This window comes from Mixophyes fleayi, chromosome 12 (genome assembly GCF_038048845.1).
Source record: "Mixophyes fleayi isolate aMixFle1 chromosome 12, aMixFle1.hap1, whole genome shotgun sequence".
NCBI classification, from domain to species: domain Eukaryota; kingdom Metazoa; phylum Chordata; class Amphibia; order Anura; family Limnodynastidae; genus Mixophyes; species Mixophyes fleayi.
This window is the reverse complement of record NC_134413.1, coordinates 83,608,941-83,635,650: the sequence shown is the minus strand read 5'-3', so window position 1 is coordinate 83,635,650 and position 26,710 is coordinate 83,608,941. Positions and strand designations below refer to the sequence as shown.

General features: G+C 46.6%; 2 protein-coding genes across 2 annotated transcripts; both read right to left on the bottom strand.

Moving 5' to 3' along the window:
* Positions 1–12,303: 12,303 nt before the first annotated feature.
* ILF2 (interleukin enhancer binding factor 2) lies at positions 12,304–15,970 on the bottom strand. The gene is made up of 15 exons (XM_075191751.1): positions 15,863–15,970; positions 15,184–15,240; positions 15,060–15,102; positions 14,877–14,981; positions 14,668–14,745; positions 14,188–14,290; positions 14,039–14,104; positions 13,823–13,939; positions 13,671–13,749; positions 13,471–13,558; positions 13,334–13,395; positions 13,139–13,253; positions 12,792–12,882; positions 12,549–12,718; positions 12,304–12,464 (listed from the first exon to the last, which is right to left on the bottom strand). Exons 1-14 carry the CDS (start codon positions 15,865–15,867, stop codon positions 12,558–12,560), a joined length of 1,170 nt encoding a protein of 389 aa, XP_075047852.1. The 5' UTR covers positions 15,868–15,970; the 3' UTR covers positions 12,304–12,464; positions 12,549–12,557.
* A 2,910-nt stretch (positions 15,971–18,880) lies between these two features.
* SNAPIN (SNAP associated protein) lies at positions 18,881–23,024 on the bottom strand. The gene is made up of 4 exons (XM_075191847.1): positions 22,870–23,024; positions 20,297–20,343; positions 20,072–20,190; positions 18,881–19,663 (listed from the first exon to the last, which is right to left on the bottom strand). The coding sequence occupies exons 1-4, from the start codon at positions 22,995–22,997 to the stop codon at positions 19,559–19,561; spliced, it is 399 nt and encodes a 132-aa protein (XP_075047948.1). The 5' UTR covers positions 22,998–23,024; the 3' UTR covers positions 18,881–19,558.
* Positions 23,025–26,710: the final 3,686 nt, after the last annotated feature.

Genomic DNA, 26,710 nt, shown 5'->3' with positions numbered 1-26,710 from the left:
AAGGCTGTGGGGGCGGCCATTTTCTGTGGCCTCTGACCTCATGTGAGGTTTCTCATTGAACACAGCCCAGAGAAACTCTACAAAACAGGAGTTAATACCGACTTTATACTAAAGTTGGACACATGAGGATCAATCCTGTCACTCGGCACAAGGGCCAATCAAAAGGGCCGGTTTACAGTTCGGCCACGCTTGATGGTGGCTGAATAAAGACACTATTTCTGAGTAGATAAATGACAATGGTTTTCCTGATAGGTCACTTAGTGAGGCACGAGGCACCAAGTGACCGACAGACAAGTCACTTAGTGCCTCGTACCTCAGTTATGTCCTTAGGTCCTTCAGAGCTGATAGGTTGCCTCCATTGTGTCTAGATAATGGATATATATACGCTGTCCCTTTCACCAGGCCACCTTGCAACTATCAATTCAAAATTATTACATATTATTTGTAGTGAATGTTATGTCCCAAACTCCAATAGTGTTTCCTTGATCCACTGAAAGTAATCACTACCTGCAGAATACACGGGTCATGTTCCTGTGGGTCACTGTTCAACCACGGTGCCATTTCCATACCCGCTGTACCATGTATAAATCCCCCTGAGCTGTGTTGGTCTTCTGCAACCTTCCGTGGGCGTCTCTTCCAGGAATTGAGCGACCTCCGCTCAGATGAACCTTGGTTCCAGAAGTGCAGACACATTGTGGAGAAGGCCGCCCTCCGTGGCAGCCTAAGCTGATCATCCACCCAGTCCTGTTCCATGCGGCGTTTCTAATTAAATTCCCTCCAATTTGCATTCAAGTGATAAGACCGGAGGGGGGGAGATATCCGTATCCTGAATACTTTGTAGGAACGAGCCCTAAAGAGAGCTTATAGGAAGTGCGTTCTGTTTGTAAGTCCAACCCAGGGGTGCAGTCTCCATTCAATAACAATACTGACATACACTCACCTGCCAACTTGGGTTTTTTTTCCCCCAGTGTTATCCAAGCAGTAAGCATGTCCCGAAAAGGATTAACGGAGCCGCGTACAGAGGACATAAAGCATTTAATGTGTGTAGTGTGACGGAGGATAGACATAGTGGAGCCAACGCCGATTTGGGCACAAAATGGGCGGAATTCACGTTCAAAAGTTCTGGATGTAAAAATTGCATATTTACATCCTTATATTATTATTATTATTATCATATATTTGTTAGGCGCCACAAGGTATCCGCAGCGCCGCACACAGTACTAACAGTAGACTATACAGGGTGAAACCATACAGAACAATGAACAAAAAGTACAAATACTTCAGAAACTCCGGCCAGTCATATGCAGTAAAGACGGAGCGGAAAGACCAGGTATGGAGACAGGAGGGGAGGGGGCCCTGCTCATACGAGCTTACATCCTAAGAGAGGGTAGACAGACCAGGCACAAGAGGAGCCAGTTGAGGCAAGAGGAGAGAAGGGAGGACGAGCAAAGGGAGGAGATGGGGGTTAAGTAGATGGTTGGTAGGCTTTGAGGAAGAGGTGAGTTTTGAGTCCACGTTTGAAGGAGCACAGAGTAAGAGAGAGACGGATGGAACGAGGGAGGTCGTTCCAGAGAAGGGGAGCTGCACGGGAAAAGTCTTGGATTCTGGAGTGGGAAGAGGTGATAAGGGTGGAGGAGAGGCGGCGGTCATTGGCCGAGCGCAGGGAGCGGGCGGGAGTGTGAATGGAGAGTAGGTTAGAGATATAAGGGGCAGTAGAGTTGGAGAGAGCTTTATACTGGGCCGTACACATCTTAAGATTCGTGTAGAATGTCGCCACTTGCACATGTGACCAGTTAACGCTCGGCACACGTCATAGACACTTATATCACAATTGCGCTCATGCTAATATCCATTTATTTTATGTGCAAGAAACGCTTTCGCCATTAGGTGTCAATAACACTTAAAAAAATAGCTGTGTTTCGTGTACAAAAAGAAAATATTTTGCTTAAGCACGCACACAAAAATATAATGTATGCCAGCGCGACGAAGAAAACACCAATCAGTTTCAAAGGTGCAATCGCAAACAGCCAATCGCATGCGGTTTGCTATTGCCGGAAACCATGACCATCATTTTCCGCCATTTGTCCCTGACCACCCGTAAATAATACGACAATCTCAGAAGTATATACACCTTGTTCCCAGTCTTAATCTGTCCGCAGGGTGAATAAGTTCTCGAAATAGCAAATATGACTATTCTGTGTTATACAGACCCACGTCTATTATATACAGCCCATGCCCACTATACTCTTATACCCACAGTCTACAGCCCTGTATTCACCGAACATAACCCCATGCCCATCAAATACAGGCCCGCGTTCTGTATATATGGATCTATGCCCACCACATGCCCACTAGCCTTAAGCTCAGGCTTGTCCTGATGGTACCAAGTCCAGCCTTAGAAACCAATAGGGGGGAATGTGTTCTTAACCTTAGCTCAGTAACCAATGACAGCGCAATAGTCTTGCCTGAAGAGCTTACAATCTAAATGCAACAGGGGGACCTGGCCAGCCACGTGTACAGAGAATGATAGCTCTGTCCCAATCTGGTTATAGGCTCCCAATACACTGATCTCTCTCGTTGTGCGCTCAGAGTCTGTCGCCCAGTTTCCTAATCTCAGGAGCTAACTTCCAGCGGTGGTGGTGGTACAAAAGAGAGTGGGCCGCACTCATCTCCTGCCACCTCTCACACCAGGACATTACAGTGTTTCCGGAGAGAAGACAGCGGGAACTGTCCCTATAAACGTGAGCATTGTTTTAAAGCTCTGGGTTCCCCTGTGTGACGGTCAGGATGTGGAGAGACGGAAACTAAATGCAATAAATAACTAGAAGTCACTTCCCTGAGTGCCAAGGTCTGAATACCAGGGCACGGCCTATAGGGGGGGCAACGGCACCCCCTGCTGGTAGGAGAGGCAGCGGACACATCTCTGTAATAGGGAGAATAAGCCTGGACATTATAGAGAACATATTACTAATCACAGCTACGGTCTACACCCTAGATCCCTCTCTCCCCTCTCACGGCTAACGGGCCCATCAGATAAAGGAGGTATTATAGCCAGGACTTTGCCAGTCCAGTTATACCTGTTCTGTCGGATAAGAAACCAGATGGCACGAACAGGGCTTTAATACAATGCATCCCTTATATCGTGTCAAGCACCCTCTAAAATCCTTGAAACTGCCTGGGGCTACGTGCCACATTGTCTACGAAGACCCAACGTTAGGATAGGAACATTAGAGGCAGCCAAGATTTGTGTTTTGTGTACGCAGGAAGATTGACCGTCGGCACCTGCTGCTCGGAGCGATCCGTAACTACTGTCACTACACACAGCACTATTGTTCTGTGGTTCTCATAGCTCTGGAATAATATACAAAATGATACGGAGCTACGAAAGTCAATGCCGGCATGGAGCGATCACTAAGCAAACTGGATGTTGGAACGCATTGTTATTAGTTATAATTATGCTGATCAATAGGAAGGTAAAACAACCCACCCAGTGTGCCCGCTGCCAATTTAGCCTCATGGGGGGGGGCATCTAATCCATTGTTGCAGTCTGTTAGAGAATTCGCCGTCACCGCCTCATGTTGTCAGGAAACCACATCATAACCGCCCTTACAGTAAAGAACTCTTCTGAGTCTAATGGTGAAGCCATCTTTCATCCATTCACAACTGATAATCCCTTGTCCTCTGTATGGCCCATGGAGCTAAAAGTTTTTGTAGACCTCAAAGATATAGATATATTCTACAATGTTTTTCAGATTTACACCCCTTAGAATCGGTTCAACTAATTTACCCACTATACGGAAGTCGGGGTCGCTGGTTATGATTTTGTTCCCTTTGTAAAGATTGGTTCCACATCTGCTTGCTGAGGGAGTCGGCAAATAGAAGAAAATAATTGATGAGTTACTGGACTTAGCTCCTTCAGCACACATGGGTGAAAGCTGTCTGGTCCATGTACTTTGCCATCTTCTTGTGTGTACTTTGCCATCTTCTTGTGTAGGTGAAGCTGCACCTCTTTCTTGAGTAGACAAGTACCATGCATGATGTACATAGACTATTGTTACACCAAATATTTCCTGCCATCACTTTCTCCTTTATGAATACAGATAGACCATATTAAAAGATCAGCTTTCTGTTTAACTTTTGCAATTATCTTTCCTCGTTTTTCATGTAGAGGCTCAATATTACTAGATTCATTTGTCATGCTGTCTATGTACTCGAAGAACGATCGGGGATTAGATTGTTATCATCTCTCAGCTTCAATATTTGCCGACTTGATTTCCTCTTTACATATTTAGCTGCATGCCTTGTATTTCATACTGATGTTTCAGTCCCTTCTAGTTTTCACATTTAAATGCTCTTTTTTTTCCTTATCACCTCCAATATCTTATTATTGATCCACCTTGGTTGTTTTGTATTCCTAAAAGTGATATTACCATGCAGTATGTACTTTCACCAGTATTTATTTTAGGGTTGTCTATTTGTTTCAAGGACCATTTCCGATGCTGCGAGAGGGTTCACGCTTCCATACTGCGCACCAAAAAACGTCTAGATCCATATATAAATAATTGCACATCACTGACTTACACCTCCATATACCTTGGGAGACAGAACGGGGGTGGGCGAGTGGGAGCTGATTATGGTTAGGGCGACACAATTAGTGGTGGGCACATCCGCAGAATGCCTTTTAGGAGGCCTGGCCTTTGCAGGTGCTCAAGGGCTGGTACAACTGTACGAACGATCACGATCAGAACTATCTAGCCGCTTCTGATTGGCTGATTGTGTATTGACCCCTCCAGCTGATCAATCGTTAGCATGGCAGCAAGTCACGGATGTCTTGTCCCATTACTTGACATTTCCATTTGAAGAAGGGTTCTTGTTACATGATATTTGTCAGGGAGAATACTGCAATAAAAGTTATTAGAACCAGTGGAATTAGCTTCTGACCACGTTGCCAGTCTGCGTTGGGATAAGATGTCCAGTCGGACCTACATCAATAAGATTGAGAGGTGTTTTCTTGCGGGAATTCTTGGAAAAAATTCCTCTTGAAGGAAAGCAGCTGGAGAAGCAGAGAAATACATAGAAAAGGAACCAGTTCTGGAAAGATTTCTACATCACGGACTTCATCGCCAATGTAACACAATCAATGGATGAAACCAAACCGACGACCTCAAGCATAGTCTCATCGTATCGGCAACTTCCAGAGATTTCCATTCCTTGAAAGAGACGTGAATGAAAGGGTGGAAAATGCTCGTCGGTGGATGCGCAAGGATTTTGTGAGAAGCTGAAGAAATGTCGGAGCTGTTGGATGGATATTGGTGGAGAGGAGGCTGCAGAAAACTTCTCAGAACTAGGAAGAATCCATGAGACAAAGTCGTCCATCGCCAAGGGCCAAACACCTGTAAACAGTCCATGATAGACACTGGTGACATGCTGGTGGTCAACCAGTACCTTTTTTAGGGGTATATGGTCACCAGTTTGTGACGTGCACAAAAATATTGCGAGAACTTTACGCATTTGCAGATCTAGAATGTGCCAGCCACCTACTTTTGACATGGGCGTAAAGATTGTTCAGGAAAACCTCTCGTCTTCGGTAGAAAAGACGTCTTAGATCTACCTCTGACCTGCGCCTTATCTCGTCTCTGGTAACCACCTCTCACTCCCACCTACAATACTTCTCCCGTGCTGCTCCCCACTTATGAAATTCCTTACTATGCCCAATCAGACTTACCCAAAGCCTTCAAATCTTTAGATGCTCTATGAAAACCCATCTCTTTTTTAGAGGTCATCTTATCCCCGATAACACTTTTCACACTAATACACCCTCACAACTGTCCCAATCTCCACTCAGAGCCACACTTGCTCCTCTTGTGAATTTAGGTTGCAGCCCAATGTGAGGTCCTGGAGAAGAGGTGATAGCAGGAAAGACCTTCGGGAAACCTCTAGTCAAGGACTATATCAGCAAGGGTCCTGCAATCAATACTTCCACTCAACATATGGTGTATTCTCACTAACAACGGAAACGAGTAGTTGGTCAAGAACGAATCCAAACGTTAACTACAATCTAATGTTTAAGAACCAGTTAATACAGTTCCAAAATCTTAATGTAGGCTGTAATCCCAACCATCGTCCACTGGACTGCTCCATAATTCTCCACAGCCAATATCGATCTCGATGACATACCAGAGGTTGCGGATGATCTTCCTGAATTTCAACGACCTCACAATGTTATTCTATGCTGTGTACACACTCCAGAATCTCTCACATCCTAATTGTGATCACTTCATTGTGTTTTCTATGTATATGTCTATGTATATGGCGCCACAGCGTATGCAGCGTGCTTCAAACTCATAAGGAACAAACACAACAAACTGTGAAAAACAGGTGCAAGAATGTTTTTTTTTAGAATTACGATCCGTTCTAAAGAGCTCACAATCTAAATCCTCAAGGACGAACATCGTTTTTTACATTTGAACCTATAGTTAGAAGGAGAGTTATGAGAGAGGGGTGGATGGAATGACAGGGGTTAACCTTCAGGTCACAAGCGTGTAATGAATGCGCACATCAGATCAGGTGTGTCACCTCGTGTATTCCGGCGAGACACGTGCGATCCAGGCAGCGGGCTCACATACAGAGAGCTCAGCCGAGGAGAGAAGTTTGGGGGAGATAGCTCGCTTCAGAGAGCAGAACAATTTGTATTGCTGGATGTGGCTCAGATCCAGATTAGCTTCAGCCAAGGCATATAAATCAGGTAACTCGCAGCTTCCAGTACTACAGGGTGGGTGATGGGGAGATGCACAGAAGCAGGACGCCACTCACCTGCTCAGACTACAACTCCCATCATCCCCGGCATGCCACTAGTGGGGCCCGTTTCTTGAGTACATGCATGAGACAGACCATTGTGGCACAGCCAGTCTATGAGATGATAGAGCAGTGGCACAGGCAGTATATGAGATGATGGAGCAGTGACATAAGTAGTGTATGAGATGATGGAGTAGTGGCACGGGTAGTGTATGAGATGACGGAGCAATAACACAGGCAGTCTGTGATGACGTAGCAGTGACATAGGTAGTCTATGAGATGATGGAGCAGTGGTTCAAGAAATCGTAGGATAGCATATGGAATCAGAGAACAGTTTATAATCATCATGTTATTTATATAGCGCCACTAATTTCGCAGCGCTGTACAGAGAACTCACATCAGTCCCTGCCCCATTGGAGCTTACAGTCTAAATTCCCTAACATACACACAGACAGACAGACACACAGAGAGAAAGAGAGAGAGAGAGACTAGGGTAAATTTTGATAGCAGCCCATTAACCTACTAGTATGTTTTACGAGTGTGGGAGGAAACCCGAGCACCCGGAGGAAACCCACGCAAACACGTGGAGAACCTACAAATTCCACACAAATAAGGCCATGGTCAGGAATTAAACTCATGACCCCAGTGCTGTGAAGCAGAAGTGCTAATCACTTAGCCACCTACAAGATAGAGGGTGGTAGTTAAATAGACGAGAAAAACGTAGCACATTTGCAATTAAAAATGACACATTCAATTGGCAATTACACTGAATATTGTTATAATCTTTAAAGGCTCTAAAAACACACCTACCTCTGGCAGATAATAGCGCTGAATTACATTGATATATATATATATATACACACACCAAACAGCCACAACAGTAAAACCACTTGCATAATATCGTGTAGGTCCCACTATGCCCTGTCGAGGCATGGACTCAACAAGACCTGTGAAGGTGTCCTGTGGTATTCTTTAACTTCTGTAATTTGGGGCCTCCATGGCTCGGACTTTGGGGACTTGATCTCTTTGTCATGTTCCTCAAACCATTCCTGAACAATTCCTGCAGAGTGACAGGGTGCATTATGCTGCTGAAAGAGGGCACTGCCATCAGGGAATACCGCTACCATGAAGGGTGTACTTGGTCTGCAGCAATGTTTAGGTAGGTGGTACGTGTCATTGTAACATCCACATGAATGCCAGGACCTGAGGTTTCCCAGCAGAACATTGCCCAGAGCATCACACTGCCTCCGCCAGCTGCCTTCTTCCCATAGTGCATCCTGGTGCCATCTCTTACCCAGGTGAACGACGCACCCGTCCGTCCACATGATGTAAAAGGAAACGTGATTCATCAGACCAGGTCACCTTCTTCCAGTGCTCCATGGTCCAGTTCTGGCGCTCATGTGCCCATTGTAGGCACTTTCTGCAGTGTACAGAGGTCAGGATGGTCACTCTGACCGGTCTGCGGCTCCGCAGCCCCATACACAGCAACCTGCGGAGCTCTGTGTGATCTGACACCTTTCTATCATAGCCGGCAGTAACTTTACAGCAGCTCTTCTGTAGGATTGGACCAGACGTCCTAGTCTTCACTCCCCAGGCGGATGAATGAGGCTTGTGCACCCGTCACCCTGTCACCGGTTGTCCTTCCTTGGACCACTTTAGGTAGGTACTAACCCCTGTATACCGGGAACACCCCACAATACCGGCCAGTTGGAGATGCTCTGACCCAGTCATCACTATTTGCCCCTTGTCACAGTCCCTCAGATCCTCACGTTGCCCATTTTTCCTGCTTCCAATACATCAACTTCAAGAACTGACTGTTCAGTTGCTGCCTAATATATCCCACCCCTGACAGGTGCCGGAGTAACCAGATAATCAGTGTTATTCATGTCACTGTCAGTGCTAATGATGTGGGAGAGAGAGAGAGAGTATATGTATGTGTGTGTATATATATATATATATATATATATATATATATATATATATATACATATATATATATATATACATATATACACACACACATATACACACACACACACGCACAGTAGTAGTTATGTTACATTATGTCTTCCATCTGCCTAACATATTGTGCGATCTGAGGAATCTACTTAGGAGACAAGGGGTTAAAGCCCCAAATGACGGACAAGTGAGCACAATACGGATTCTTCCATCGCTGCGGCCACGCGGGACATTAATGGGTCTGTCTGATATATACCATCTCAGTGCTTTTATCTCTGTGTGAATCTGCTGCTGGGGGACCATGAAAGTGAATCCGCGGCCTGGTCATTAATAAGCTGTTTGCTCTGCGCACGGAGAGATGCTCAGACATGACTACGTGTGAGACAGACCCGGGGACTGGACTAATGGGGGGCTGTATTATAAACCTCTATATAACAGGGGGAGGGTCCCTGCTCTTGATTGGCTGCCTAGCTCTCAAGTACACAAGCTTACCGGAGAGTAACTATTTATGTTGGGGGCTCCTCGTGAGACCTCCATATTGTACACTGGGTCATTTTGTTTTTCTGTATGGCTTAAGTCAGAACAACAAACAAGGATTTTGGACAAGTATTAACGTCAAAATATTTTGATATAAATTATGGGGGGAAAAATCTTATTATTACTACACTTTTAATTGATTTATTTCAATAAGGGGGTGTTTTTCTTTTATTATAACTGTAAATAACGAAACACTACAAGTGATATTATGCATGCTGGCTCTTGTAGTTCCACACACAGCAGTCATGGGTTGCGAATGCATGGCAGCACTCGCAGTGAGCAAAGAGCATGCGCTCTATTATAACATAATTACCCTGCTCAGGGCTACAGGGAAGAGCGTGGACATTGATCTGGTGGTCTGACAAGCCCCAGCTCCATAGATCACGCAGTTTGTGTATTTGTCACTGTACAAGAGGATTCAAAACCGCACCTTGGCGAGTCTCCCCTGAAGAGATTGTTGTATAAAGGATTCCGGAATGGAAGATTGTTGGCTGTATGGTCGTGATCTGTTTCCAGTTATTGTAGATCAGCAAATCTCCGGAGACCCGGATCTGTACAAGGGGTTATTAGACACGTGGGGGCACATAGCTGGAATTCCAGCAAGATGACAGAGCGGGACCATGTGTGGGTTACGCAACAGGGCAAAGGGGAAATATGGAACCTGGATAATGATGGAAATGTCCTAACTTCTGACTGAGGTGAGAGAGGAGCACAACATAGACGTAAGTTATAGTAACAAGGAATGTAATACACACCACAACCACAGGGCGGCGTGTTACAAGCACAGGGCAACGTGGAATAAGCCAATAACACTGGCCACGCAGGTCAGGTACCTCCGGCTGCCTTATATGTATCTGGGCACCGGCAGCGGCTGCTATATAATCTTCTGGCTGGTGTATACACTGCTCTGTGTATGACCTAATCCAGCTCAGAGGGCGGAGGGGGTTTGGGGATGTTTGAACAAAGTCTGGCAACTTTCAAAGTACAAAAGCATTTTATTCAAAACAGAGATCACTGGTATTTGTACCATGATATTAATGTGGAATCTGGATCAGCCTCTCTCTAATCCAGGCTGCTTGTTAAACACAATATATCCCTCTCACAATCTGTAATATAGCACAGTAAATACCAGGATTCTATGTAAATCCTTCCCTCATGACCTTTATAAGGCGATATAGAAGCTTATTACACAAATCAATATGTTACAATCACAAACTACAGGCATGACCTCAGGCATGTTAGGATGAAATCGCCATCTTGTGGCCATAAGTGTGAAGTGCAGCAACTGCTCCGGATGAATCACATTAATCTCGTAAAAAAATAATCTGAGAACCGTCATCTGATGTCAATGACTATGGTGTGAATTACACAGCCGGCACTGATGCCGCTCTTCGTGTGATCCTCCTTTAATGGAGACAGTGGACAAATCACCATCAGCCACTCGTGTACTGGGGTCAAAAATAAATGAAATATTTCATCTGCAGTCTACACACTGCTCGGTGAATGGGTTTCAGCTTCTGGGATAACACTTTGAGGTACGTGGGGGCATTCCCTGGGCAAAGAAGATATAAAAGGGGTCATTTTCCGGTGTTCTGCACTCTACATTTTCCAGTGAAAAAAAAATAAAAAAATTGGGTCTTTATGACAAATCTGAATCTCCCTTGTGCACCCCTAGTTTGATTTGCCGCAGATTAAAACATATCTTACCCTGGCTACCTCCATTGAGAGGATTGGCAATTAATGCCAATTAGCCTAATGTAGGGCAGCTAATCTCCCTCTCTTCCGATGCAGCTTTGATCTTACTCCCAGACCTCACAGTCCGTCGGGGCCGCAGTGGATTAATTGATTGGCTGCCAACTGCAGCGACAGTCCTAAGCCCACGGCCGGACAGAAGAGGAGCAGAGCCCCAGAATAACTACAGATATGGGTGACAAAGGGAAACGGCTCCGCCCAGACATGTTTCAGGCGATTGAGCATTGGCCGATGTAGGAACTTGACAAACGATGGCTGTGTAGTTTACATACTACAGTGTCTGTGGATGAGGCAACATGGCTGCCCGTCAGGATGAACAGTTCTAACTCCAGACCAATAAAGCCTGTGTGGATGGAGACATAGGTAAAGCTGTTTACAGGTCACGGCGTCAGTATCGCTGAGCACTCACTTACTGAATGTGATCCTTACAGGAGGCAGCCAGGAACACAAGTCCTCATACCTCACAAACCATATACTTGTGTTAGATGCCCAGCCCAGCTGTTCCTGTCTGACACCTCATTACACGTCAAAGCTGCGTTTAGCCACTGGTGCATCCGAATAGCACAGCCGCTGCGGAAACATACACCGGGCCAGTGGACTAGACACTGAATCTGGCACACTTGGTGACTCTCCATACCGCCAGCATATGGGGCAAGCTCTCAAATCGTTGAGATGTCTGTTGGGCAACGCGAAATCACCCAATTGTAGTTTGTTTAGTAAGAGCAGATTTTTAAGTTTAACTAGTTGTCCTTGTACATAGTTAGAGCACTATTACAGGGACCTGTTCCCAGAAGCATCTAGAAGCGGAGCTGCAGACTAGATAGAACATGCCAGGATACACAGAAGTCACGGTTGTTATACACAATCCCCTCAGACCCTGGTTACACCCAGCATGACATCACACCCCACACAGGGTCGGATCTAGAAAATTGCTATACCCGGGGCGATTTGGGGGGGGCGATTTAGGCCCTGCACCCTTTCTGACATTCACACAATCAGAGCAGCCGGGCAGCACACAATCAGAGCAGCCGGGCAGCACACAATCAGAGCAGCCGGGCAGCACACAATCAGAGCAGCCGGGCAGCACACAATCAGAGCAGCCGGGCAGCACACTGTCGAGCGGACCTGCACACATACTGTGCAGCTGCTGGCAGCAAGCCCCTGCTAGGGGAGGCGATTGCCCCACCCCACCCCAGCCCCCCCTGGATCCACCACTGACCCCACCAATGTCACACCCACTGACAACACAGACTGATTAAAGAATGGTGGAAATAAAAATTTATTGTCTGCATGAAAATCACTACTGTATAAAATAAGTCACAACACAAGCGGGGAACGCGAACACTGAGGGTCTTGGTCCGGAAATAGACCTGGTGTCTTCTGCCTCTTGGGCTGGCGGGGAAACCAAACAACTTCAGAACCTGGAGAGATGAAAAGCCTCCAGTAAGATGGCGGAATTACAGACGTAGGCTGCGGTGCAGAGAAAGGCTGAGCGACAGACATACCTTCTACGGTCACTCCTGGGTCTCCATATTCTCCTCCTCTGTTCCCTCAGGGATATCCTGGTCCTGGCCCTCCTCATCCTCTCCCTCCTTCCTCTCCGGCGGCCTCTCATAGGCCTTCTCCGAGGGGGTCACAATTACACCGTCCCACGTGGACATTTCTGTGGCCAGAGCTGTAACAAGATGGGAGTCAGAATAGAGAACCACAGTCATGGGGACAGTTCTCTGCATATAATCACTACTTACATCCGGCTTCTCCTTCCAGACCGAGAATCTTACGGAAACCTCCGTGAGATAGGATGCGAACCAGAGTCTGTGCCGTGTAACATACCATGTCCTGGGGGAGACACAGCAATAAGCTCAGGGGAAATCTTACTCTACTATCCTGGATCATTCGTATAATACAACCACCTATTGTGTCTCTACAAGAGTCCTGTACAGCAGTCACTGTCACCCAGTGATATCTCTTCCTCTATACACTCAGTTATCCTGGATCACACTACCTAGACTATAGACATTACTATCAGATAATTAGTATAATACAGCCACCTACTGTGTCTGTATTGGGAGATCTAAAGGTTACGGTCTCTCACCTGCTGTTCCAGGGTCATCACTGTGTGGACCCTGAAATTCCCGCTCTCGCAGGGATCTGTGATGCCGACGGACCCTGGAAGGAAGAGCCCGGCTGCCAGAATCTGAAGGCATCGCCTGAGAGACAGAACAATCATTGTATCATACTGGACAGAGCAATCTCATCCCCCTCACACCGTCAGCTCCCAGATTCTTACCTGTAGGACACATTGAGCGCCAGCGGCTGCCTGGAGGGATTGTTCATGACGGCGTAGTGTCCCTGAGAAGAACACACTGTTAATGTCACATAACTACACCAGGCAAGAGATCAGACTGCTCTCTGGAAGAGACATACCAAGAGATCGATGATCCAGGGGGTCAGAGGCTCAAACCCAGAGAATCGACCTTTCAGATCTTTCAATAACCGGATCAAAACTTTGACTCTGTGGAGATAGAAACGGTACAGTGAGAGGCGGTCATACAGAAGAGGAGACCAGGCGGTAACACGCAGAGCTAGCCACGCCAGACTCTGCTCTAAGACAAATCTCATCTTACGTGGTATGGGATGCGTTCTCCTCGAACCAGCGTGCGTGTCTGATGGCCGCCAGCGCGCTCTGCAGGACCTTGATGTCCACTACAATACAGAAGTGGTTTAGTTGCCACGCAGGACATAAAGCAGAAAGCAGAGCAGACCGACCATTACTTACGATGCAGTTCGGGGTCGAGTTTCCGTAGATTTTGCGGTACGGTGGTGATCAGAACTTTTATGGTGGCGTCGGCGGAGCTGATCTCGAAGCCGGTGTCGTTGGTGAGCATGGTGAGAACTAAAATTAGACATTTGGGGGTTAATCTCTAGAGATTTTGGGTAACCCACAAGACAAACCCTATGGAGAGCGAGGGAAGACTGCAGGAGGCAAACTGACCTTCTGCGGGGTCTTGTGTTCGGAGCGTTTCCACCACTTTCATACCCAGGGCTGAGACGGCTTCCACTGAAAGGAAAAACGAGAGCGGTTCAGTATCCGACGACCAAGAGCGTCCTCAAAACGCCAGTCACCAAACTTCAGTTACTCACACGTTGGGAGGATCTTCAGGATTACCACGAGGTCTGCCACGTTGTGCCCGGCGGTCATTGTGCCCTTCTTGTAAGAGCCCACCTGCCGCACCTCTTCAATTTGCTGAAGGAGCAAAAACATTCACACGTCACTATCTCAACGTACGTTTATTCCTGTGTTTAACAGACGACTTGTCACGGTTGTGACCGATACTAGGACGCCTCAGACTAATGCTCGGCAGAGCTTTGGTAGAGGGATATTACCAAATGCTTCTATGACCCATACTCGTGTCTTATAGTGTGCAAAGCTGCCTTTTGGCCATCTTGTTGAAGAGACGCCAAGTGGACCACTAGTTTCTATAACAAACGTACAACAATCTTTACCATTGATTAAAGGTTTGTCATTGTAAAAAAGCAGAGGGGGGGTGAATTGCTTTTTGTACTAGAAGCTACATTCCAGGTATGACCAGAGAGGTCATAACATACGAGACAGGAACTCACCACTTCAAAGTTTCCAGGCGCCACAATCAAGTTGTCAACAACGTTGTTAATCTTCGTTACCAGAGACAGGATAGACGCCTGGGAGAGAGAATGGAGGTTAAGGTTGCAAATTCCCATCGCTAGGTTCATAGTCTAGTACATCGGATGTAATCTGTAGGCCCCAAGCTGTATAACAGCAGTCATGGGCAGATAGTGGCATGGAGGGCTACCTGTTCAGCCGGTGTCGGGGCGAGGTCTTGGTTTCGTTTGAGCAGAGCTTCACTGAACGGGCTCTCATCTGTGGTCGGCTTGACACGCGGGAACGCCATCTCACACTAAAACAAGGATGTCAAATATTAACGGCGGGAAGTCCCGGGAAGTTGGCGTAAAGACCGACAGATAAAATCACTCACCACGTGGAAGTCGAAGGGAATGTGTGGAACAAAGGGCCTGAAACTGGAAGAAACAAATAGTTAGACAAAGCACCAGGGAGGACTTACGGAAATAGCCCATACACGGGAGGTGTAAGATACATACCCAGCTCCAGGGCCCACTCTCGGACCAAAGCGTCCACGTCCGCGACCTCGTTCACCCCTGAGAACAAGAACAATCAGACGTCTGATGCAGTTTACAGCAGGTAGATATAGTCTGGCGGGTAACAGGTTATCCCCATCTCCCACATATCACCGTCACAGCTATAAATCTAATGTAAATTCATTCATTGGTGCCAAGTACAGCACTAAGACAATGTCATTCACCCGCTAGTCCATGGCTGGATGTTATTGGCAGGACCAGCGGACGACAAATCTATCTGTAGCTGGTAAGATACAGGAGATCACCCTACACCAGACCTGGCACAGAACCAGGTGGTCATCCTGGATCTATATGAATATTGGGGAGGGGGGGTGCTAGAATATTACTGGGTTGCAAACAGAGTTGGGGAGGGGGATTACATACAGGTATTGGGAAGGGGGCTGCTATGACTACTTTACTGGGTGAGGAGATATATATAGTTATTAGGGATAGGGTTAGGCAGATATTGGGGAGGGGGCTGCTGTGGTTACAGGCAGATATTGGGGAGGGGTGGACAGTACGTTACAGGTCACAGAAGCAGTCTCGGATCTCCCCCCTCCCCCCGTACACTGACCCCCGGCGTCCTCCCCCTCATACACCGCACGCGGCCTAGTCCCCCCCCGGGCTCCCCGGCCTCTCGTACCTCATGTCTCCGCTCTCAGTTCCACACGTTCCCGGACAATGAACAGCAGCACAATCCGCGAGGCAGCAAACACTGGAGAAACAAACCCCGCTGCTATTGGCTATAAACGCCGGCCGGCCGCCCAACCACAGCCTCTCTTATTAAAGCCACTCCGCTCCGCCAATCCCGAGCAGGCAAGCGTTTACTGACAGGAAGGGCAGCCAATCACGGTGCGGCGGCATAGCCCCGCCCGCATGACGCCCTCAGTCAATATGGCGGCTGCTTTAAGAAACTTTATTTAGACCCTTCCTAACAGAACAACCCAAAATGTCCCCTTACCCAAAAGTAAACAAGATGGACTATAGGTAGAATAAAATCACAAATAAGTGTGAAAAGCAGATGTGGGCAGCATGAGGGCCTAGCCAGGTGCTGTGGGACCACAAGTTCCAGCAATCCCTGCCCATTGATTTCAATATGTCTCTGTGCTGCTCTATGGTGAATAAATATCTTACAGAACAATAAATGAATGTGTATATATATATATATATATATATATATATATATATATATATATATATATATACCTACATAATGGGCACCACCCTATGGACTGTACATCTAATTTACAATTAAAAATAAGGAATTGTTCACTTCTCATTCATCTCAATATTAATCTAAAATGTTTACCTAATAGTAATATCTTTCAGCTTTTGAGACACAACTATGTGAGTTACAGCAGCAGCATAACATATGCATCACTGATGGACACTTCAATTATTATTATTTATATAAATTATGGAGCATGTCCCTCTGCCCCGGGACTGGTAGTGGTGACCGCGGTTGAAGACCGACTTACCGCCTGGTTTCATTGTCACCTCTTAATATATGAGAGGGGAGTGACTAAATCATGGCGGCTTACGCCAAGCCAGGAACAACTGCGCCAGTGTAGTCCGAGCACCACGGTCACGTATCAAAACCCTGCACTAGGGATAGACGGACAATTTACAGCATAGATCAGTGTTCGAAGTGGAAATTTAGAACTGTGGGTATAAAATATTTAATGGGGATAGAAGTGACTGGAACATGACAGTGATACAATGTAGCAGTAGAAGTGGCGTCTGACATGCCCCCAGATACCCCCCATTTCTACCACTATATATATATATATATATATATATATATATATATATATATATATATATAATGTAAGTGACTGGAATGTGATAGTGTCACAATGACGGCAGTAGGAGAAGTGGCGGTATGACATACCCCGTATACCCTGCATTTCCACCACTGCAATAGACCCTAAAAAAATATACAACAGTGCAATAAAAATGACCTAAGAAATTAATCTGCCCCTTATTGTAAACTGCTTTGTCTTACTATGGTAAGTTTGCAAATTAACTCGGCCTTTAATTGAAATTTACCCATCTGTAATAATAGCCTAATACAATTTCCCGTAAGGGTGACCCAATCCATGTTAGGATTGGAAGCTCACGTGTATTTAAAATAAGACAACACCTAAGCTTGGGATGTATTGTGCCATGATACATGGTCAGCCATGCTTCAGTTATCATATGCGTACTACCCCTTAATAAGTCTCCTTTATTATTGTGAGCGGCCAAGACAATGAATGTGATCTCTTTACCGCACTATATAGTAAGAAGAAAGCCGTTTCCATAACTATGGATCCTTGCAGACTATTTATAATGTATTGTTAACGTCCGGGGAAATATTACGGTTAGACCAAACACAGAACTATTTCCCTTATTCAGACCTGACATTGATAAGGTTCTAACCACGAGACACAATGACGTACCCAGTCAGACTTATCTTCCTTCATTCACTGCGTTTTGTACCGAAACTCTTCAAATATAGTATATAAAGCCACCCCTACCCCCCGAGAATGCCAGAGGCAGATTAAACTGTACAATAGACAAATATTCAGACTTCTATTGAACGTTATACTAAATGGTGACTATTCATTGAAGACTTCCGGCAGCCGTCCTTCTGCGAAATGAAACGAATCGCCCCACTTCCTTCACACAATGAGGCTTCATGAATATTTCCCCCAGCTTATTAAGTGCAGGACAATAAGAGAATAAAGATATAGGATGGGTGCAGCCATGCGGAACAAACAATCATTTGCGGTGAATGGGGTCCTTGGACGTAGTGAGGGAATAATTATTTGAGTTAATGGTTTCATTATTTTTTACCCCCTAGAATTAGAAGGCAAACGGCACTTCAGACAAATGAGGACAGGTTAGGGTTAAGGAGGGCGCTGCGCTACAGCCGTTGTGGATCTACAAGACCCAGCATGACAATGCTGACGGGACGTGCAGGCACTTGAAGAGAGCACCAGTGGCCTAGGCTAGAAGCATGAGTTTTAAGGGTTTGTGATCCAGCTTCCACCACAAGGGGGCGTCCTAGGTCCGATAATACATCTCTATTTTGGCATTATTTGTGCCCTAGCAAATTAGATCCATGAGATTACAAGTGGATTAAACAGATTTACGGGCCTGAGTCATGGTGCCGATAGGACCCATCCACATTCTGGTTTGCGTGATTTTACAGGCAGTAATAAAACACTAGTACAGATATGCATTTTAATGCCAGTGGGTAACCAGCCTTAAGTGAGGCAACAATTAGTTTTGTGTATTCAAGCTGCAAGTACTTGACCAAACATAGAAAACCTTGACGCCTGCTGTCTCATCGTTCCATAGTGAATGCTCAATTCGGGCTAGAACCCTCCAACATTACAATAATACCATTTCTTTAAAATTATTCTTTTGTAGCAATTGTATTGTGTTGCTATACCTGAATAGCCTTTGGATGGTGCTATACAGTGATTTTTTTTTTTTACTAAAATCTATATAGTTATAACATGTTAAACTGAGCTGTTGGTCAATTCACAGAACCATAGACTTCTGTTATTACTGCAACGTCAGTGATTTTCATCGGTATAATAAATTAAAGTAATATTTTCAGAGCCTGAATTCTAAAAAAACAAACAGATCAGATAGGACGAAATAAAGGCGATAGGTTTGCAGATAACATTTATTGAGACTGAAGTGCGTAAGAACAGGAATTTAATTTAGGCAGAGCCGCCACAAGCTGAATACCATAGCACGATAGATGGTGTTAGCGATGGGATACAATGAAAAGCATCTTAAAGATGAGGGGGGCACCCTACCCACAGACTGTAAACGTCCTCTGCAGTTTATCAACCCATTCGTACTTAGTCTCTGGTCAAAGCTCACAACCCTGATTCCATGACTGTTGTATGTGCACATATACAAGGAACACTGCATGTAAAAAGAAGGATGTAATTCTGCCTGACGTCTTCTCCATTCCTTGTGTACGGCTCACAGAACGGAGACAGACTTGAGACCTACAAATGGCATGCTGGGGACTACCACGAAATCCTCAGGGACGTCTGAACGGCAGCCGGCGGACGGATAACCAAGCCCCTCTACTGCTGGGGCAATAAGGAAGATTGCTACGACATGTTTCATGCATCACACCGGAACATAAACTCCCCTAATGCAGTCAGTTGATCGTTTTGGCAGTTGGCGCCCCCACTTTGGGCTGCTAAGCATTTGGCCCACCAAAGACGTAACAGAGGGCCGCCTGCGTACACCTGGGCTGGCAGAAATCTTATCTACCGATGTTAAAGAGAGAGAAAGATCGCGCAGCTCCAGAATTCTTCTCTCCGCGTCATTTGTTGGGGGACGTCGGGGGGTGGTGGGCTCCAGAATCCAGCATCGCCCTTCTGCGAGCCGTCTCTTTGGCTACGCTGTGGTTGAGGCGTCTTAGTCTCTCCTACGGGAACAAAAAAACAGAGGAGATATCTTATTGGGTCACAGGAGACATCTGCTCAGGATCAGTACTGGACCTTTTATATCACATTCAAAAGAGTCTGATAACATTAAATAATTAACATGCCCTATAAATAAGTTACCGATTTGGAAATAGTAGATGATATTACGGCCAGGGCAGTTGCTCCCGTAAGGCGAAAACCTCAGCTCAGGAGCCCCAACATCTATCTTCCTCTCACCGCCACCGAGCTTGGCAGTATGAGTACCGGCTCTGTCTGGTGGTAGAAGGGGACGGACCACCCCTGACTGTCCACCATCTTTACCAAAGCCATATGAGTCTGTAGAAATGTAGACCCAGCATTTCAGGGCACTATTATTTCAAATCTTATCATGTGTGGTTGTCACGTCTTACCTGCGCGTTCTGCAGGATGTTGTTCACCAAGACAACCCGACGACGGGCGTTCAGCAGCTTCTTCACGTAAGGGTCCAGGTCCAGAGCCACCTTCTGGTCCTCATTGATCTTGCAGAGCTCTACAAGAAGGGAGACGTGTACCATGAGATGACATGTAACGGTCATACTGTGTCCTGTACAAGGGTATCAGTGATTGATTGTAAGTGCCTCTCCCCCAATACACACCTGATGCAAGACTGTCAATGTGCTCTCGCAGGTCCACCTGGCTCTCTCTGGAAAGAGAAGGAAAACAATGACATATCTGGAGGACCCTGCGGAATACCCCACTCCCTGATATGGGAAGACCTCAGAGGCCGAGATAAAAAGTAATATAATTACCAGCAGATATAAGACATGACGGCTTACACCTATTCCTTTCTACAGAGGGCGCTGCAAACTTGTGGTTACTTCCACCCCTCATCACAGGGGCACATTTCACTGCTCATTTAAGGGGGGACGCAGCTCAGTCCCCACCCCTCAGTACAAGGGGACGCAGAGCCGCTCACGCCCCTCTTTACAGGGGAACGCAGAGATACCCCCATCCCACATCACAGGGGAACGCAGAGATACCCCCATCCCACATCACAGGGGGACGCAGTGATACCCCGAACCCACATCACAGAGGGACCCAGTGATACCCCCATCCCTCATCACAGGGGGACGCAGCAATACCCCCATCCCTCATCACAGGGGGACGCAGCGATACCCCCATCCCACATCACAGGGGAACGCAGAGATACCCCCATCCCACATCACAGGGGAACGCAGAGATACCCCCATCCCACATCACAGGGGGACGCAGAGATACCCCCATCCCACATCACAGGGGGACGCAGTGATACCCCGAACCCACATCACAGGGGGACGCAGCGATACCCCCATCCCTCATCACAGGGGGACGCAGCGATACCCCCATCCCACATCACAGGGGAACGCAGAGATACCCCCATCCCACATCACAGGGGGACGCAGTGATACCCCGAACCCACATCACAGGGGGACGCAGCGATACCCCCATCCCTCATCACAGGGGGACGCAGCGATACCCCCATCCCTCATCACAGGGGGACGCAGCGATACCCCATCCCTCATCACAGGGGGACGCAGCGATACCCCCATCCCTCATCACAGGGGAATGCAGTGATACCCCCACCCCTCATCACAGGGGGACGCAGCGATACCCTGAACCCTCATCACAGGGGGACGCAGCGATACCCTGAACCCTCATCAAAGGGGGACGCAGCGATACCCTGAACCCTCATCAAAGGGGGACGCAGCGATAGCCCCATCCCTCATCACAGGGGGAGGCAGCGATACCCCCATCACAGGGGGACGCAGCGATATACCCCATCCCACATCACAGGGGGACGCAGCGATACCCCATCCCACATCACAGGGGGACGCAGCGATACCCCATCCCACATCACAGGGGGACGCAGCGATACCACCATCCCACATCACAGGGGGACGCAGCGATACCACCATCCCACATCACAGGGGGACGCAACAGTTTGGGGGTAACTAGACAACACGAGGTACACATGCTCCTGTCATACATGTGGTTATTGGGGTACACATGCTCCTGTCATACATGTGGTTACTGGGGTACACATGCTCCTGTCATACATGTGGTTACTGGGGTACACATGCTCCTGTCATACATGTGGTTACTGGGGTACACATGCTCCTGTCATACATGTGGTTACTGGGGTACACATGCTCCTGTCATACATGTGGTTACTGGGGTACACATGCTCCTGTCATACATGTGGTTACTGGGGTACACATGCTCCTGTCATACATGTGACTACTGGGGTACACATGCTCCTGTCATACATGTGGTTACTGGGGTACACATGCTCCTGTCATACATGTGGTTACTGGGGTACACATGCTCCTGTCATACATGTGACTACTGGGATACACATGCTCCTGTCATACATGTGGTTACTGGGGTACACATGCTCCTGTCATACATGTGGTTACTGGGGTACACATGCTCCTGTCATACATGTGGTTACTGGGGTACACATGCTCCTGTCATACATGTGGTTACTGGGGTACACATGCTCCTGTCATACATGTGGTTACTGGGGTACACATGCTCCTGTCATACATGTGGTTACTGGGGTACACATGCTCCTGTCATACATGTGGTTACTGGGGTACACATGCTCCTGTCATACATGTGGTTACTGGGGTACACATGCTCCTGTCATACATGTGGTTACTGGGGTACACATGCTCCTGTCATACATGTGACTACTGGGGTACACATGCTCCTGTCATACATGTGGTTATTGGGGTACACATGCTCCTGTCATACATGTGGTTACTGGGGTACACATGCTCCTGTCATACATGTGGTTACTGGGGTACACATGCTCCTGTCATACATGTGGTTACTGGGGTACACATGCTCCTGTCATACATGTGGTTACTGGGGTACACATGCTCCTGTCATACATGTGGTTACTGGGGTACACATGCTCCTGTCATACATGTGGTTACTGGGGTACACATGCTCCTGTCATACATGTGGTTACTGGGGTACACATGCTCCTGTCATACATGTGGTTATTGGGGTACACATGCTCCTGTCATACATGTGACTACTGGGGTACACATGCTCCTGTCATACATGTGGTTACTGGGGTACACATGCTCCTGTCATACATGTAACTATTGGGCAGATCAGGGGACACAATCTCCCATGGTCCCTGGGGTGCCCCCTGTGTGAGGCTCCGGGTGCCTCATACCTCACAGCATGCACATGGGAGTCCAGTTGTTGCACCGCCGGCTTCAGCAGCTCCAGCAGCCCCTCCGCAAACACATCCCGCCCGGGGGACACCGGGACCGCCATCCTGCAACGGACCGGAAATGACATCACACCCAAAACAACCCCCAGCACCCCGGGGAAGACCTGGCTCCGATCACTAGAGACCACCCAAACTAAAGTGTCTCCCATCCAGCGGCCATTTTTGGAACGTCAAATCACATTGTTCATAATAATAGTGTCTACGGAAACATGGCGCCGCTGCGCTGACCGCACACAGCGAACTGAGGACACAACGGTATAACAATATAAGCCATTTATTTCCCCTAGTAAGATGTAGCAGGGATTTCTACTCTGACAGCTCCTGACTCTGCTTCTCCCACTTATTTTCCAAATTCAGCAACTGCCTTAAATAGCTGAGGAAAATCTAGTTAATATTAAAATACTGCAACTTAATCACTTCCAGGGGCTCCACCTAACTATAAATATAACACTGTGGAATCTACCTCATCGACCGCCCTCAATATAATCTGCCCCCCCCCCCCCCTGATGGCAGGGTGCCCAGTACAGTACATTATACCATCACCTGATCCCAGGCCTTCAGGTCATACAATATGGTGATTATTATGTCTTTTAGGCATGTTTTCATTTTGCATTTGGTGACACTTGTAAAATACAACATTTCTGTGAGCTAAATGTTATACTGGTCAGTGAAGTCATGTAAGGGGGTAACTACGCCCTAAATGTTGTTATACAGTATAATCCAAAATATGTCATTCTCTAACCCAACACCAGGTGGAGCAACAGCTGTATATGTCAGGAACATCGCTCTAGACACATGAAGAGGAGACCTGTGAGGTGTATATATAGGGCTGGACACATGTAGAAGAGACCTGTGAGGTTTATAGAGCACTGGACACCTGAAGAAGAGACCTGTGAGGTTTATATAGTGCTGGACACATGAAGAAGAGACCTGTGAGGTTTATATAGTGCTGGACACATGAAGAGGAGACCTGTGAGGTTTATAGAGTGCTGGACACATGAAGAAGAGACCTGTGAAGTTTATATAGTGCTGGACACATGAAGAAGAGACCTGTGAGGTTTATATAGCGCAGGACACATGAAGAAGAGACCTGTGAGGTTTATATAGTGCTGGACACATGAAGAGACCTGTGAGGTTTATAGAGTGCTGGACACATGAAGAAGAGACCTGTGAGGTTTATAGAGTGCTGGACACATGAAGAAGAGACCTGTGAGGTTTATAAAGCGCTGGACACATGAAGAAGAGACCTGTGAGGTTTATATAGTGCTGGACACATGAAGAGACCTGTGAGGTTTATAGAGTGCTGGAGAAGAGACCAGTGAGGTTTATATAGCGCTGGACACATGAAGAGACCTGTGAGGTTAATATAGTGCTGGACACATGAAGAAGAGACCTGTGAGGTTTATATAGTGCTGGACACATGAAGAAGAGACCTGTGAGGTTAATATAGGGTTGGACACATGAAGAAGAGGCCTGTGAGGTTAATATAGTGCTGGACACATGAAGAAGAGACCTGTGAGGTTTATATAGGGCTGGACACATGAACCATCGACCTGTGAGGTTTATATAGCGCAGGACACATGAAGAAGAGACCTGTGAGGTTTATATAGTGCTGGATACATGAAGAGACCTGTGAGGTTTATGGAGTGCTGGAGAAGAGACCTGTGAGGTTTATATAGCGCTGGACACATGAAGAGACCTGTGAGGTTTATATAGTGCTGGACACATGAAGAAGAGACCTGTGAGGTTTATATAGTGCTGGACACATGAAGAAGAGACCTGTGAGGTTAATATAGCGCTGGACACATGAAGAAGAGACCTGTGAGGTTTATATAGTGCTGGACACATGAAGAGACCTGTGAGGTTTATATAGTGCTGGACACATGAAGAAGAGATATGTGAGGTTTATATAGGGCTGGACACATGAAGAGACCTGTGAGGTTTATATAGCGCTGGACACATGAAGAGACCTGTAAAGTTTATATAGGGCTGGACACATGAAGAGACCTGTGAGGTTTATATAGTGCTGGACACATGAAGAAGAGACCTGTGAGGTTTATAAAGCGCTGGACACATGAAGAAGAGACCTGTGAGGTTTATATGGTGCTGGACACATGAAGAGACCTGTGAGGTTTATAGAGTGCTGGAGAAGAGACCTGTGAGGTTTATATAGTGCTGGACACATGAAGAAGAGACCTGTGAGGTTAATATAGTGCTGGACACATGAAGAAGAGACCTGTGAGGTTTATATAGTGCTGGACACATGAACCATCGACCTGTGAGGTTTATATAGCGCAGGACACATGAAGAAGAGACCTGTGAGGTTTATATAGTGCTGGATACATGAAGAGACCTGTGAGGTTTATGGAGTGCTGGAGAAGAGACCTGTGAGGTTTATATAGCGCTGGACACATGAAGAGACCTGTGAGGTTTATATAGTGCTGGACACATGAAGAAGAGACCTGTGAGGTTTATATAGTGCTGGACACATGAAGAAGAGACCTGTGAGGTTAATATAGCGCTGGACACATGAAGAAGAGACCTGTGAGGTTTATATAGTGCTGGACACATGAAGAGACCTGTGAGGTTTATATAGTGCTGGACACATGAAGAAGAGATATGTGAGGTTTATATAGGGCTGGACACATGAAGAGACCTGTGAGGTTTATATAGCGCTGGACACATGAAGAGACCTGTAAAGTTTATATAGGGCTGGACACATGAAGAGACCTGTGAGGTTTATATAGTGCTGGACACATGAAGAAGAGACCTGTGAGGTTTATAAAGCGCTGGACACATGAAGAAGAGACCTGTGAGGTTTATATGGTGCTGGACACATGAAGAGACCTGTGAGGTTTATAGAGTGCTGGAGAAGAGACCTGTGAGGTTTATATAGTGCTGGACACATGAAGAAGAGACCTGTGAGGTTAATATAGTGCTGGACACATGAAGAAGAGACCTGTGAGGTTTATATAGTGCTGGACACATGAAGAAGAGACCTGTGAGGTTAATATAGTGCTGGACACATGAAGAAGAGACCTGTGAGGTTTATATAGGGCTGGACACATGAACCATAGACCTGTGAGGTTTATATAGCGCAGGACACATGAAGACACATGAAGAAGAGACCTGTGAGGTTTATATACTGCTGCACACATAAAGAAGAGACCTGTGAGGTTAATATAGGGCTGGACACATGAAGAAGAGACCTGTGAGGTTAATATAGTGCTGGACACATGAAGAGACCTGTGAGGTTTATATAGTGCTGGACACATGAAGAAGAGACCTGTGAGGTTTATATAGGGCTGGAAACATGAATCATAGACCTGTGAGGTTTATATAGTGCAGGACACATGAAGAAGAGACCTGTGAGGTTTATATAGCGCTGGACACATGAAGAGACCTGTGAGGTTAATATAGTGCTGGACACATGAAGAAGAGACCTGTGAGGTTTATATAGGGCTGGACACATGAAGAAGAGACCTGTGAGGTTAATATAGTGCTGGACACATGAAGAAGAGACCTGTGAGGTTTATATAGCGCTGGACACATGAAGAGACCTGTGAGGTTAATATAGTGCTGGACACATGAAGAAGAGACCTGTGAGGTTTATATAGCGCTGGACACATGAAGAGACCTGTGAGGTTTATATAGCGCTGGACACATGAAGAAGAGATATGTGAGGTTTATATAGGGCTGGACACATGAAGAGACCTGTGAGGTTTATATAGCGCTGGACACATGAAGAAGAAACCTGTGAGGTTTATATAGGGCTGGACAC